We start from the raw sequence: 16,759 nt of genomic DNA on the forward strand, positions 1-16,759 counted from the left end.
TTTGAGATGGCTGAGATATCCAAAAAAGTGATCCTAATAAAAGGTGGGACCCACATTTTATTACATATGATTAATTCTGTTTTACTTTGTTTTCAGATGTCTCAGCCACTCCAAAACCGATTTTCATCAAATAAACTTTGAATTCCTGTTAGAATGGCATGCTATGTACTATTTCATAAGTGGTTTCTTGGTATCTTGCAAAAAGTTTAAAGTGCAATCCTCATCTCCACCTATACTATACCATCCCTTTAAAGACCAACTATTCTTTATTTCCTTTGTAAATTTGCTGGTAGGTGTAACATATGAACAATTATTTCTCTTCTACTTCTGTCAACAGTTTGAGAGTTGCAAAAATTAATTTCAGTGTGACCTAGGCCTACACTATACAAATTACCTTCAGTACAGAGTAGTGAATTCAGCATGTTTTGCTTCCATTTCAGTTTCAGGACAATGATTTTCCCGGTCTATCAGGAGGCCGGGTGGTGAGGATAGCAACCCATCCAGACTATCAGGGGGTAAGCTATGGACACCAATTATCGGTCTCTGTGTCTCTCTTATCTGAGTAGAAGGTTAAAACGCTGTTCTCATATGCCTGCAGAACTGTTGATTTTTGCTGTATATTATGTGCTACACTTCTGCGTAAGAAATGTGTGAAAGAACGCTGTGGTTACATGATTACTGTTGGGTAAAAGACAAAAATATGAAATATTAATCAAAAAGCTTAACCAGAAGGTCTCAGAGCCTACCTGATCGTGGTTGCTATTTGATGTTTTACATGTAATTACATCAATTACAATACACTATACTGGACCATAGTGGTATCCATCACATGCGAGAGTGAATTGCATGTAGCTTGTTCTGCATGCAATTCAATACTACTGCTTTGATATGATTCAATCATCATGTATAAGCAGCATTCTACACACTCGCTACTGAACAGGGAAAGGCACTTTTGGAATAAAAGTCAATATACTGACTTTTTATTACTCACACTTTTGACCTCAAAATACTTCAAAACAACTCGATATCCTGGCAAATCATGCCAGCTAGACAATTAACTTTGTGATGTATTGCAATCAAATTTTAAATGGTGGTGGAAGATGAATTTTGAGTCCTGTCAAGTATTGTTTTAGCTTTAATATATGCAGTCTACAGTCTCTGTCTAATGTGTGACACAAAATCTGTACAGACAAAAAGTAATCAGCAGAAATCTTCCAGGCCCAGCCTTCTTTCAATATGTTCAAGACTTGTTTTCCTTCTCTCTAGATTGCTCTTTGCATTAAGATGCCACTGGATGGAACTCTTCATAGATTAATCTCTCAATTCAGATAGTGATCAGAAATGAGCACATTGTTTTATCTTACGTTTATCCCTGATGCCCTCAGACATGTATCAGTCACCATTCCAAGGAGGAGACCCAAGTTTTTAATAGCGAGTTTGAATTTCTAGAAGTGTTAGAAGTTTTGTTCTTTCCTGTTTACATAAAAAGCTGGTGTTTTCGGTAATCTTACCTTTACAAGTTGCAGTTTCTTTAACATAGAACATTGAGATACACAGCTGTAACAAGTTTTCCATTTAAAAATTGTTGATAATTAATGATTGTGACCCAAAAAAATGTAATGAAACCTTTTGTACTTCTCTCTTTTCTACCAAGATGGGCTATGGCGGCCGAGCTCTGAACCTCTTACAGAAGTATTACCGGGGCGAGTTTCCCAGCATGGCGGAAACAGCTGAAACCAAGACTATCAGTACAGTGGAGAAAGAGGTAATATAAAGGCTTTGGGCAATAGTCCATGGTGCTCTGAAGAATGAAAGTGGCAGTATTTGTAAGGTTTAAAGGGATGTTATAGTTCGGTTGAGAAGGGGTTTGAGGTTTCCAACTGTTTTATGAGATAATGAGTTCAACCTTTCCTGAAATTATTTTACATGTCCGAATTTGCATAAGATTTTACTTGTGAAATATTAAGTGCTCAATATCTATAGTACGTTGGATAGCAATGAATGGGATATCGGGGAAAATTGCAGAAGTTTTGGCCAATATTGCATGAATTGAAGATCGAGTGCAATATTTCCTGGTATTCTGTGGATGAAATATGATTATTATTTATAATCATCATCTAGGGAAGGCATGAACTAGAAAAGTAGCATACTTCTTCTAGACTTTAAATTCAACTCTGCACTGGAAAAAGAAGTGACTCACACTTGGGCAGTATGATATATGCGCGCTTGTGAATTGTAATGATTTCACGCACTTAGCGTTAGACTGGCAAGCGCTTGCACAACAGACTCGACAAAATATGGTATTGCACAGCCATTTACAGTGGTAACCTATGGGGAATTAATAGACTCGCCTGTGCGATTCATTGAATATGCTCTTGTATTGCAAAGTAAAAATCCAACGTACAAAAATACGTTTTTTGTGCCGCTGAAATGTCCTATATAGATAATAATTGTGTTTGTCAGGTATTTATATGTGTTACTGTCGTAGAATTTGATCATAAAAGTTAGTCTCTTTCATGAAATCATCACTGCAGTGAATATTCATTATTAATGATTTCTAAAAAAACAATTATGTCCTCTTGTTTTTAACATGTAAGGCTGTTGGCTTGTTGGAAGAGGTGATCTCCCCTCGGAAGAACCTACCCCCTCTATTGGCTAAATTGAGCGAGAGACCAGCTGAGAGTCTGGACTACCTTGGAGTGTCCTACGGTCTGACAGCCGACCTCCTCAAGTAAGGCCACGTCAGGGTGTCACCCACTGTACATCTTTTCATTGCTATGCAGCACAATTGTAGTGAAGCATTCTATTATTATTTTTTTTTTTATCATTCTAACAGTTTCCACATGTTTACAACTTTTTCTTTTTTTGCTGTACATACAATTTTTTTTTCCACTGTCACTCTACTTACATTGTGTAATGCTGTTACCTGTTGTCACACACCCATCCCAGTTTAGCTTCATGGACAAGCTGCTATTGGGATTATATCTTATAAGGTCCAAGATGTATTTCTGACATTTTTTTTTATAATCTAATTGCTGTTTTTACCTGTTGAGAAGTGAAAAGTTATTGATTTGCAAATCATCTGTAGAGCTTTTTTCTATGTTTAAATTCTGCTATGTCAATTATATCAAGAGAACATGATTACAATAATGTATTAAAATATGTTAAAATAAAAAAAAAAGCAAGTCAGGGATTCCTCCTGTCTATGTCTTTAGTTTTCTGTGAGTCACTGATTGAGGGTGAGTACCAAGATGTGGTATAAGTTTTTATGCTTCCTTCAGTGAAGGTTCATCAGCTAATCTGTTTCTTTGCTTCTTTGTGTAAAGGATAAAACCCTCCTAGAAACACATTCACAGTTATAGAAAATGATAGTTGTAACACTAATAGCAATGTTTCATACCTTTGCAGCTGTGTTGAACCCACAAACCCATTCCACACTCATTCGATTCAGAGACGAGCATTCTTATTCACTCAGCTTCCATGATAAACTGTCACCTCTCGATGGCAAAGAACACTACATACAGCTCTTCTGTCATGTTGAAATTTCTATACTATGTATTCACTGCTGTTCTATATTTCTATTCTATATATTTACTGCTGTTCTATATTTATATACTATATATTTACTGCTGTTCTATATTTCTATAGTACATTTGTATGTATTCACTGCTGTTCTATATTTCTATTCTGTATATTTACTGCTGTTCTATATTTCTATACTATGTATTAACTGCTGTTCTCTATTTCTTTTAATGATTTCCAGATTCTGGAAGAAGGCCGGCTTTGTTCCAGTCTACTTGCGGCAAACAGCCGTAAGTATCATTTCAGTCACAGTGATTTGACATGATACTATTATTGCTAGTAGACTTGATCAATTTGACAAAGGCTGCCTTTATAACCCAAGCCAGAGCTATGTAGGCATTTCATGTTCTTCACAATTTAGATGCATCAGAGATAAGTACTGTAAAGAAAAAAAATATTTGTGGTATGAAATTTTCAAAAATTTGAGCCAACAGCCATTTTCGTGGCATGAAAGTTTTGTGAATTGTCATTGGCATTCAATGCATGTAGTGTAGAGAAGAAAACTTTTCAATGTGTGTATTTTAATTTTGAGAATCTTGGCTCTGGCGAAAATGAGTGAAGTTAAAATGCACAGGAACATTTCTGGTTTTACAGATTTTTGTTTTGTTTTTTTTTGTTTTTTTTTGTTTTTTTTGGGAGAGATGGAGCACAGAACTTTCTCACCTTTAACTAGAATGGAAGACATGATAACATGTACAGCTGGTTCAATAGATCTCGCAGGGGCTTAGACCTAGGTCCTTTTGTTTGGAAGGCAGATACATTTAACCACCAAGCCAGCTTACCATCATAATTTATAATCATTAGACTGCGACACATCTTCCAGTGGGTGGAAACGTTGATGGTGTTTAAATGATGTTATCGAGACAGCCTTAATCCATTTTCGTCATTCTTTGTCCTTGTCCAGAATGATCTCACGGGGGAACACTCGTGTATCATGTTGAAGACTGTCCAGGAACCTGACACCGAGGGCGCCGATCAAGAACCGTGGCTTGTTGCATTCTGGAAAGGTGATTTGCCCATCAGAAGTGTCTAAATGCATATCATCAAACTACCTTGAGAACACTTCCTTGGGAGATAGCATAATGGGCATATGCTCCATATACTTGGACTATAGTGCCCTGCGCCTGTTGATTTGTCTTTACAATAAACTTTGTTTCTTTATTTCAAATGAATTCACTCCAAATTTTAATGAGAGTGTAAATAAGATTATCATTTGAAGCTATTGTACTTAATCAATTATCACTGTTGAATTAAAATCAGCAGGTATCTAACAGCTCATCATATTTCATTCTAAAGTCAGAAAAAAATTCCTGAAAAAAAGTAAAAAAGTTTCTTCCAATGTTCCAAATTGCCTTCATCTTTTAAATTCAGATGCATGTTAGAGGCAGACCAGTGAATATTCAGAGAATCATATCGTGCATGTCAATGTATACCAATATATATTGATTTCATTTGAGAATAATTTTCTTTCTCAAAATGGACAGGGAATTAAATTGAAATGAATGAAAATGATCTCCTTTTATGTCAACCATTTATTTGATGCACTGACTATTGCAAAATTTGACTTGATTGAGATTCCCAGGGAAATATGCAAAAAACTGATGTGACTGTGTTTGGAAAATGATGAATGCAGCCAAGACAATTCTTGGCTTTATAGGAGAATGAATCGTCAAATTAGGGCAAGATCATCACAAGTTTGTTGTTCAAGCAGAAACACTTGAACCAAAGGACAAAGTTTTTGTCTGACATCCTACCTCATCTCTGATTTTCTTATCCTTTTTCTTAGATTTCAGGAGGCGGTTCTTGTCTCTCTGCGCCTACCAGTTTAGGGCTTTCACGCCGGCCCTGGGTCTCAGTGTGCTGCACCACAAACAGTACAAAGTGGATACTAGAGGTAGGCCTTCTAACACTTGACTTGCTAACACAACTTTGCATGCATGGATTGGGACTGTTTATATTTGCACCATCAGATACAATTTGACATTCTCTGACATGCTTTCTACAGTACCTTTCCTCCAATGTGACTGATTTTCATTTGTTCTTTTTTTTTTTTGGAATTACAGAACTCATATTTCCTTTTCTTGAGTAGTTGCAAGTGGAATTTGTGATATTATTACTGGTTGTGGTTAACCTGTAGTTGTGCATACATTACCACCAAAATCTTGTCTCATAGATCTCACTGCTGAGTGTTGACCAAATTGTCTCGTTTTAGGGAATTTGAGTCTGTTCTTTCATATCTTGAGTCTGTGACTGTGTATTGGCATTACAAACTGTTTAAATTTGAACTGTCTTAATTTTGGTGTACAAATATTTAACATTTGGCTGTGTGAGATAGTGTATAAGTATTAAATTCATGATACAAAGGGATGCTAACTGTTACTTTTATGTTGCAGAAGTTGATTCTGTTTTATGCCAGCAATCTCACAGGTTTCTTGGAAAATACTGCCTGTCCCAATGTTACAGGTACTTCTCATTTCTTTTTATGTGAAGTTAAAAATAACTCTGTCCACGTAAAATATACCTTTCCAACCCTCATAAACTTACAATGCTGTTTACACATTTGGAATTCCTGGATACATTGAAGAGGTTGTTTATTTTTGGAATTGCCTTAAATTTACATGTACTTGATGAATGAATGTCAATTTTTGGAATTTAGTCTTTCCCTTTCCTCCTCTCATTCTTGTGTTTCCTTGTTATGTCAGGCATGACGGCATCTGAGTTAGAGCTCTACTGCACCAAGTACGATGTCCAGCGACTGGAGCTCTACTCCAGAAACATGGCGGACTACCATCTCATCACCGACCTTCTGCCCGCCATTGCCCAGCTCGTCTTTCTTAAGAAGCTTGACCTTCACCTCTCTGCGGCCCAGTCGGTATGATCGGACAAAAATATAAATGATACTGTATCCATTCTCTTGTATTTAAAGGGGATGGCTAGTAACTAATCAGTGGGAATCAGTGGGAATGCTGAGGGATGATTGTTCCAATCCTTGAGGGATTCATTTAAAGGACAAGTTCACCTTCATAAACATTAAAGGATTGAGAGAATGCAACAATATTAGTAGAACACATCAGTGAAAGTTTGAGGAAAATTGGACAATCGATGCAAAAGTTATGAATTTTTAAAATTTTTGTGTTGGAACCGCTGGATGAGGAGACTACTACAGCTTGTGAGTCATATGCGTACAACAGTATAAGGAAAATGTAAAGAAAATTCAACATATTTTCACTTTTTTCGCATAATAAAAGAGCACTTGACTTGCCTCTTTCTAAAGGCAGGGGGAATAATATTACCCATAACATTTGTCGATAACGAGTCGGGGGAATGTGTACTTTTTTCAAAAGATGAAATTTTGTGAAATTCTCTTTATATTTTCCGTATATTGTTGTACGCATGTGACATCTAAGTTATTCACACATTGCAGTAGTCTTCTCATCCAGCGGTTACTGCACAAAAACTTCAAAAATGCATAACTTTTGAACAGATTGTCCGATTTTCCTCAAACTTTCAATGATGTGTTCTACTAATATTGCTACATTCTCTCAATCCTTATGTTTATGAAGGTGAACTTGTCCTTTAAGAGTACATTATATAGCTATTGTTGTGTGAAAATTATTTGCTTCAGAACGGTCTCATATTCAAGTAATGTGCAGTTTAATGTTTCAAGGTTAGCATGCCTGTACAGTGACGGGGCATTAAACTGCTCATTACGTGAATATGAGACCGTTCTGAAGCAAATAATTTTCACACAACAATAGCTTTATAATGTACTCTTAAATAAATCCCAGAAGAATTGGAACAATTATCCCCCAGCATTCCCACTGATTCCCACTGATCAGTTACTTGCCATCCTCTTTAAAAGGACTGTACAGTAGTGGTTGAGGTGATGATTCAGCTTGAAACGTTTTGCGAGATATTTAGAAACCACTTTATGAGATGTTAAAGAGCATACAATTCTATGGGGAATCAAAAGTTTATTTGATGATAATTGGTTTTGATATGGCTGAGATATCTAAAACAAGGTATTAAAACAAAGAGATCCTAATACAAATCGTGGCTTGTCAATTTTACTAGGATGGCTTTTTTGGATATCTCGGCCATTTCAAGGCCAATTTTCATCAAATAAACATTGAATCCTTGAAATTACATGTTCTTTCATATTTCATAAGAGGTTTCTCATTTTCTCACCAAGCAATGTTAGAAACCTGAATCCTCACTTCAACTACTACTACTGTACAGTCCCTTTAATGCTGCGTTCCCATTGCTGTGCGATTGCTTTGGGATCTGCTATGTAGGCCTTTAATTGGCCCTCAGTAGCTGATCATTAAATATTTGTGTACAGTATGTCTAACTCAATCTTGATATCAACAGTTAGGGAGTAATGAAGTTGATTGTGTCGGATTGATTTCAATGATGTCACAAATTGTGATAGACATAAGCAAAATTCCACGATCAGCTACTAATGGCTATTCATGCTGTGCATAGTGGATTGCATGACAGTGTGTGGCAACCCAGCATAGAGCTCTTCTTGTATTTATTTAGTGCATAAGGTGATAAATGGGTGAATTCCTGTTGCCCTGTTGGTGACTGTGAACCAAAAATATGTCCATCAGTTTTGTTATCTTTCAATTACTCAGTATATAATCCTGTTGTAGCATGTGTTACTTGCAAAGGAGTTGTTCTTATCTGATCATATGATTTTATAATTGCTGAAACTAACAGTATTCCTTTTCACATGCAAATTTGCAAGTCTAGACCAAGGTTGAAGGTGTACTCTCCAAAGAGTCAATATTCTTTCAATTCAATACTCACACTTCGTGGCAGACAGGTCTCGGGTAAATTTGAGTTTATATTATGATATGGCAACATTTGTTCTCGAGTATTGTATAGGCAAGAAATGGTTGTAAGGAAGCATTTGACCAATGGTTTTATGTATGTCTCTCTAAAGGACTAGGCAAAGGATGAAATGTTTTCCCGCATCCACAACGAATGAGAACTCTGTTTCATTATTAGTTAATTTCCGGAATAATCAACTGTATCCCATCACAGGTTGTAATAGAGATAAGCATGATAACAGGGGGGCATTTCATGAACCATTTTGTCTGACAACTTTGTCGGACAAAATTGCTCTCAGCCAATCAGATGCAAGGATTTCCATAGCTTTTGACAGTTTGTCAGACGAAATATCTGACAAAATGCTTCATGAAATGTACCCCTGAAATGGATGTAAAATAAGCCCAAATTACACATTTTCCATAGTGTTTGTGGAACAATGGCATTTGCAAAGAAAGCAAGAACAAAGAAACAATATTGCAAACAGATTCTGGGTTTGGCTTTTAGAATGAAATGAAATGGGTTTTGGAATGACATGAAATTTTTGGATTTTGAGAATGATATGGAATGACGTGATTGGGTTTTGAGGTGGCATGAAATGAAGTAATTGGATTTTGAGAATGAAATGAAATGAAGTTAGTGAGTTTTGAGAATGAAATGATTAGGTTTAGCAAATAAAGTGAAATAGATTGATGAGATTACAAGAATGAAATGCAATCAAATGAAATGATTGGGTTTTGAAAATGGAATTAAATAAAATGAGTTACGTTTGGTTATGAAATGGTTATGTTTAGCAAATAAAGTTAAACGAAATGATGGGGTTATGAGAATGAATGAAATGAAATGAAATGAAATGAAATGAAAATGATATATGATGCATGTATGAATGAGAACAATCATTCCATGTCTGCTACATTTCACTCAGGCCATCTTGTTAGGTCTTGGTCTTCAGCACAAGACTGTGGACACATTGGAGAAGGAGCTGGACCTACCAGCCTCCCAGATCCTGGGCCTCTTCAACCGTCTGGTGCGGAGAGTGGTCTCAGAGATCAACGGTCTGCTGGAGAGAGAGGTGGAGGCAGGGATGGCGGAGGAGAAAGCCGTTACCATGGAACCCACCAGGCAGACGATGGCTCAGGAATTGGTAAGACTTGAGAGAGAAGAGTTTACATTGTCTGTGGCTGCTGTCTTTGTTTGCTCGTTGTTGTTTTTTTCGTCGCTGGGGTGGCAAGACCTTGTATCTGCAATTTTGGTAAAAATGACTTTTTTGGATTAATGGTCACATAATGCGTTAAGTGATGTCCTGTCCAAATCCCAACTGTCTTATTCCAAAAATGAAGCCACTACGGCCTGTCAAAGGAAAGGCTATCCCATCCGCCACTGTGCTTTAGCCACCATTTTTTTTTTGCTCTCCTGAACATTTGACATTTTGCAGATACGAGGTCCCAGCGACATTTTGTTTGTTTGTTTGTTTTCGTGTATGCATGTTTGTTTGTGTGTTAAAGTGTTTGTATTCATACATCATCAGAAGGAAGTCTCTTTAAAAGCTTATTCGTATTGCTTAGTTGTCATGCTGTACCCACCACATAGAAATGAATGTGTTTGAAGATGTGCAATTACTTTTTGAAAGAAAGCTATACAAGATAATAATTTTGGATAAACAGTTTGGATAAACTGAGCTCCTTATAGAATGTGTAATACATTTCTTTTTAACTCATTTATCATCATATTTATTTATTCTACAGTTGCTAGTTCAAGTAAAATGATATAAGATTTTGTGATGATAGTGCATTGAACAGTAGAATTTGGTACTGCAATTCACGTTGTCTATGGAATTCTCGTGCAAGAAAGTTGTGAACTGATAATTCATGATTAATCATTCAATCATGCAACTACATTTCAACATGAATCTTTTGAAGTATTAATGTAAATTGGCCCCAGTAAGAAAGAACACCAATTTTCTCATGTCTCGCATTGTGTCTCTTTGTTTATTTTAGAGGCATTATTTACCATTTGAAAATGAAACAAAAACCCAGCTTTTGTGCTTTAAACAAACAATGTAAAAACGTTATTCAGTATAATCAATGTTAAGTATTAGTAAATACACAAAATGTGAACAGTACTTAGTTATATGGTAGGATGTTTTATGATACAACTGACCTACACATGTGCATCAAACATGATAACTTCAACATTGTTTAAATCATTGCTCCCAGTGGTAGACAATGCCCTTAATCAACCAAGTTAGGAAATGAGAAAAAAAAAATCTTTTTCTTTATATAAATCATAGGAAGAAGCAGCTGCAGAAATTGAGGCCAAACAGAAGAAAGAGCTGGAGAGATTGAAGACAATGGATCTCAGCCAGTAAGGAAGATTACTTCAAGTTTGCTCAGGGCACCGCTAAATGAAAGTTGTCAGCCCTGACAAGTTGTCAGTCTCTGACAATTCCTGTAAAATCCTTGGGTTCTTATTGGCTGAGAACCTCAGGCCACTGACTGTTGCTGATGATGATTGTCAGGGTTCCATGATATTTGCTCCTGCAACAATGCTCTCATGAAATATCTGCATGATAAGTCAAACATAAATTCTACCCATCAACAAGTAAAACCCTTTACCCTATTTCTAATCGTCACATCAAACTAATCCAAAAACCCTATCACAACCGTAACCCTAACTAGTCCTTGGAGAAAATAAGACCGGAACAATTGTCGCAGGAGCAAATGTTGTGTCACCAATTGTCAGAGACCGACTACTTGTCAACTTTCCTGAAACGGTGCCCAAGCCTTAGGCTAGTGGATGATAGCCTGAGGATGAGTGTTGAAATATAGTGTGAAGATTTGGAAGGTAATGATGTTGATCAGCAATGGGGACTATTTCCATGGTGATGATGATGGCAAGAATATCAAACACACCGATGCTGAGGATGGTTGTGTTGAAGGGAAATTCCATCCTGATATACTATTGCTTTGTATGAAAACAGAAAAATCAGAGATATGTAGGTAAGTGAAAATGTAGGTGGAAAATCGAGCACATAAACATTTTATGAATTGTAAAAGTTTGGAGAGAACAAGTGAGCTATTTCGAGTGCTCTTCGTCCGGCTTACTTTGTGAATCGTGCGTTTTAAATCTTCTTTTCTCAAATAATACAGGATAAGCGAGTATGGTAGTGCTGTGTGTGATTTAGATTTGTCTTTTTGTGGCAGCTTAGGTTGTGATACTTGGGTGAGTGTTAAGACTCCCAGGTCTCTTGTTTTTTTCCTCTCTCTTTGTGAATGCAAATTACTGATTCTTTAAAAGAAAGGATCTGAGGCTAGAGGACACGGTATTCCTTTGCAAGTAATTAGTTTTGGTTTTGTGAAGAAATGTTGACCGTAGAGTAACTCAGAGGGTGTTGGATCATGATTATTTCTTTAGGTATGCCATCCGGGGCGAGGAGTCCGACTGGCAGGAGGCTCTGAAGTCTGGAAAGAGCAAGAGCAGCATCAGCATCAAGGGGTGAGAACCAGCCCAGGATGCGATGATGATGATGAGGAGGAGGAGGAGGATGAGGCTGTTGAGGTTGATGATGGTGATGACGATGGTGATTGTGATGATAGTGATAATTTTGATGATGATTGGGATAATGATTATTACCATGATGTAGTTATTGATGGCAACGTTGACGAGATGATGAAGATGATTCTGATTATGGTTATGGTAATAATGATGCTGATGATGAAGTTGATAGTGATGATGGTGATGATGATAATGATGATGGTTATTATGATGATGATGATGATGATGGTGTTGATGATGATGATGATTGCAATAATGCTTATAATAGCATACATAGATACTAAATCTGTTTCTTCCAGCAACTGAAATGATCCAATATCTGTTTGATTGATTTCCATCCTATATTTACGAATGCAGGATAGTGTTGATAGGATGATGAAAATGATGATTCAGATTTTGATAATGGTTATGATAATGATAATGATTATAGTGATAATGGTGGGATGGTGATTGTGATGATGGTGATGACTTTGATGATGATTGTTGTAACGATTATTACCATGATGTAAATATTGATAACAAAGATGGTGATTCTGATCATGTTGATGGTTATTTTGATGATTCATGTATTAGTGATGAAGTTGATAGTGGGATGGCGGTGATGACAGTGTTGATAATGATTATAATAATGAATATGATGATGATGATGAAGGTGATGGTGATGATTGTGATAATGGTGGTGATGATGATTGTGATAATGGTGGTAATGAATGTGATAATGGTGGTGGTGATGATTGTGATAATGGTGGTGATGATGATTATGACTGTGGTAATGTTGGTGATGATGATGATTGTGGTAATGGTGGTGATGATGATTGTGATAATAGTGGTGGTGATAATGATTGTGATAATGGTGTGATGATGATTGTGATAATGGTGCTGATGATAATGATTGTGGTAATGGTGATGATGATGATTATTGTGATAATGGTGGTGATGATGATGATTGTGGTAATGATGATGATGATGATGATTATGATGATGATAACTGTGATGATGACGTGAAATTTATGGTGGTGAATGATGACCAGATGAAGATTGTGATGATGATGATAACTGCGATGATGACATGAAATTTGTGGTGGTGAATGATGACCAGATGAAAATTGTGATGATGATGATGATGATTATGATGATGACATGAAAAATTATGGTGGTGAATGATGATCAGATGAAGATTGTGATGATCACATGATGATGACGAAGGTGGCAATAATGGTGCAGTTGATGGTTTTGATGGTGATTATGTACAGTTGTACTGATGATGAAAATGATAAAATGTTGATGATGAATATAATGATGTTGATGATAATAGTGATGATGGCAAGTTTGAAATTGATGTTGGAAGTTGTATGAAGATGTTAATTATGGATTTAAATGATAGTCATCTTGATTTTCGTAGCTGCATGCTTATGTAAATTTAGATGGATGCAGTATGGAATGAAGATGGTATGAATAATGTGATTATGTTACAATGATGTAAACGAAACTGAAGGTGATGTTGAATATGTAGATGAAAATAATGATAAAGGCAAGAAAGTAGTGAAGGGATGGGATAAATTATCCTTTATAATGATCCTGAGAGTATTTTTGAAATTTCTTATCAGAGTGATTTTGATAGTGGAATAGGAAGAGACAGATGTTGATTACCTTCATGTTAATACTTGTGAGAAATAATTCAACATGAAAAACAGAAAGTTGAATCTCTCATCCAATATCTAATAAATTGTCATTCCTTTTATCCATTTGCATTATGGGTGTTGTATCTGTTACTATTAAAATTTGCAAGTTGTTGAGCTGCATTTTCAAATTAACTTCTTGGCGTTACACAGGACCATCCAGAAAAAAATGCCGGAGAAGAGGAAAGGGGAATCCAAGAGTAAGGAGATGGAGGAAGGACAGAGTGGTGGAAAGAAGAAGAAGAAGAAATTCAAGCATGGAGCAAAACCGGCGAAATCCTAGTTGCATATGGTTGCGTCGAACAGTCTCGTGATCTTTTGTAAGACTGGCTTTTGCTGAAAGGAAACTACATGTAGATGGATGGCGGAAGGATGGATTCTTGACAATGACGGCGTCTTGAAACACGGCTCCGGCTCTGATGATTCTTTTCATCTTCTCATTTAATATGGCGTATACGTACATCACCTCTGGTATACCTGGAGTGAAAATGAACAATTCGCCATGTATGGTACACGTAGGAGGGCATCACTAGAGAAAAAAAGATATTTTGCTGGAGTCACTAACTGGCTCATGAGTGGATCATGTGACATACCTCACAGCGATTAGATTTTGGGAGAGCAGATTTTTGGAACAGGAGTCTTAAAGGACAAGTTCACCTTCATAGACCTGTGGGTTGAGTGAATGCAGCAATATTAGCAGAACACATCAGTGAGAGTTTGAGCAAAATCGGACAATCCGTTAAAAAGTTATGAATTTTTGAAGTTTCTGCTCAGTCACGGCTGGATGAAAAGACTACTATAGCTTGTGATGTCACATGAGTACAACGACATAAAGAAAGAATAAAGAAAATTCAACATACATGTATTTCCATTTTTTTCGCCTAACAAAAGAACACTCAACTTCTCTCAGAAGGCAAGGGGAATAATATTACCCTTAACATACGTCAGTAGCAAGTCGAAGAAATGTGCACTTTATTCAAAAAGTAAAGTTTTGTGAAATTCTCTTTTTATTTTCCTTATATAGTTGTACGCATTTGACATCATACACTGTAGTTGTCTTCTCTTCCAGCAGTGACTGTGCAGATACTTAAAATATTCGTAACTTTTGAACGGATTGTCCAATTTTCCTCAAACTTTCACTGATGTGTTCCACTAATATTGCTGCATTTTTTCAGTCCTTATGTATATGAAGGTGGACTTGTCCTTTAATAACTCTCTCTCTCTTGGTTAATCAGAGATGAACATGGAGTTCCCTACCTACAACAGTGATGACGTAAGAATGAAGTGCATCATTAGAGATAGTATGATAAACTGACTTTAACCCGTTGAGGATGAGTCTCGAGTATGCACCAGTACTTGAGCAAGTAAACAGGTAAAGAGATAAATTGCAAGTTACAGAAGAAAGCCTTGTGCTTTCCCATTTTCTAACTTTTCCCAGCTGTGATATACCACAAGGACCATAGGTTACTGTTTTCACTTGTACCGTCGTCATTCATTCTTGAGATGCTGATTTCAGGTCTCGGTGGACAGGAAAGTAAGCCCCCCCCCCCCCATCGGGTTCAGATTACAGGAAGACTGGAACCAATGTCTAAAGGATGACAAGTTGAATAGATCTGCTGTAAATTTCTAAAGTGGAGGAGAATGCTTTACTGCTTTGTGTAGAGGATAACCTTCCCTGCCGCATCCTTATTTCATGAACAAATTGTTCTGGCCTTTTGTTAGGAGCTTGGGCATTCCTTCACATGCAAGATGCTGCAATGTTGGTCACAGAATTGAGATGAAATGTGCACTCATACGTAGAACAACTTTTTTCATTCCAGGTAAATGAAAGTTCGTAATTACTCCCCCCCCCCCCCCCCCCCAATTTTTGAATGGTAGTGCCACATTTACAAAGTTCTACAGTAGAGGCCTGATTTTAGTTTAGCAACAACAGCAACTAGGAATTTTATGTCAATGTAAGGCAATTTGTCAATCAATTGTAGCCACAGCAATGCTGTTGTACTTGTCCCTTTGTATGTAAGAAGAGAGTTGTGGTTTTAGATAAGGCATCCTTACACCTAGATGCGCATTATGTGTGCATCTGCACTGACTATTGAATAAACATGCATATATAATGCATAGGCATAGTTCAGCATTGTATATTGAATTATATCAACTGTTTGAAAGTGTCTCGAGGACTGTTTATGATCGTGTAGCTGCATGTGTATTAATTGTGTCCATCTGAAACAAAAGACTGTTAGAAAAGACACACACAAACACGCACACACACGAACATACACACAACACACACACAAACACACACACGAGAGGAGCTAGAAGACACAGGAAAAACATGTAACATGTATAACTCGTGCATGATTTTCCTGTTATCTTGTGGCCTCATTACCCTGTAAATATGCAGTCTTAGGTCTGTGTAGGCCTATAGCCAGGGTAACTAACTCTGGAAATGCAGTATTGTACTAATGATGAAGAATAGCAAAAAAAAAAAAAGAGAAAGAAAAAAAAAAGAAGAAGAAGGAATTGTCACCTGCCCCAAAAAAGTTTCCAGAAAAGTTTTCTTTAAAGAATCGTTGGAGGAATATAAAATCTGTAGATATAAATGCATGTGATCCACTTCTCAAAGGCGGGAACTGCAAGGGCAATAGTATTTCCTTTAAAGGGGCGGGGGATACAAGCGCCGCCCATTTTTTTCTTTTGTTTTAACAAAAAAGAGGGGGCGGGGCACACCTCCCGATGGACTCCGCCCTGGATCTATATTAAAATTGTCAAACTATATTACGGTTGCGACCTACACTGAGACGCACTAAAGTGTTGTTGTTGAAATTGCCTTTTGATAGAAAGGTATGTTTGAATGTTTGAGTATACAAAATACACATATAACTGTAATCGCTATAGAGTGGAAAGAGCAAAACTTCTATTTCTCTTTATGAGTCAAACTCTGACTTTCAGCATATTGGCACGCGTTGCATTAATTTTGTTCACGTAATTTTGTTTGTAGGGACTGCTTATGTAATTTCAAGTGATTGCCGGTTTCCAAGCAACCGCAACACACGTTAATTTCAGTATACAGTCTGACCTCTTTAATCCTAAGTCCAATTGACTAGATTTAC

General features: G+C 36.8%; 1 protein-coding gene across 1 annotated transcript in view; it reads left to right on the top strand.

The window, feature by feature from the left end:
* LOC140236362 (RNA cytidine acetyltransferase-like) overlaps positions 1-14,287 on the top strand; it is a 30,909-nt gene extending 16,622 nt beyond the window's left edge. Inside the window, exons 16-26 of the mRNA XM_072316317.1 lie at positions 441-515; positions 1,655-1,765; positions 2,598-2,731; positions 3,764-3,812; positions 4,487-4,589; positions 5,369-5,476; positions 6,285-6,454; positions 9,341-9,559; positions 10,706-10,779; positions 11,830-11,910; positions 13,803-14,287. Coding sequence (XP_072172418.1) covers positions 441-515; positions 1,655-1,765; positions 2,598-2,731; positions 3,764-3,812; positions 4,487-4,589; positions 5,369-5,476; positions 6,285-6,454; positions 9,341-9,559; positions 10,706-10,779; positions 11,830-11,910; positions 13,803-13,932 — 1,254 coding nt within the window. The 3' untranslated portion in view covers positions 13,933-14,287. The remainder of the gene's footprint in view (positions 1-440; positions 516-1,654; positions 1,766-2,597; positions 2,732-3,763; positions 3,813-4,486; positions 4,590-5,368; positions 5,477-6,284; positions 6,455-9,340; positions 9,560-10,705; positions 10,780-11,829; positions 11,911-13,802) is intronic.
* The last annotated feature ends 2,472 nt before the right edge of the window (positions 14,288-16,759 follow it).

Source organism: Diadema setosum, chromosome 12 (assembly GCF_964275005.1).
Source record: "Diadema setosum chromosome 12, eeDiaSeto1, whole genome shotgun sequence".
In the NCBI taxonomy this organism is placed as follows: domain Eukaryota; kingdom Metazoa; phylum Echinodermata; class Echinoidea; order Diadematoida; family Diadematidae; genus Diadema; species Diadema setosum.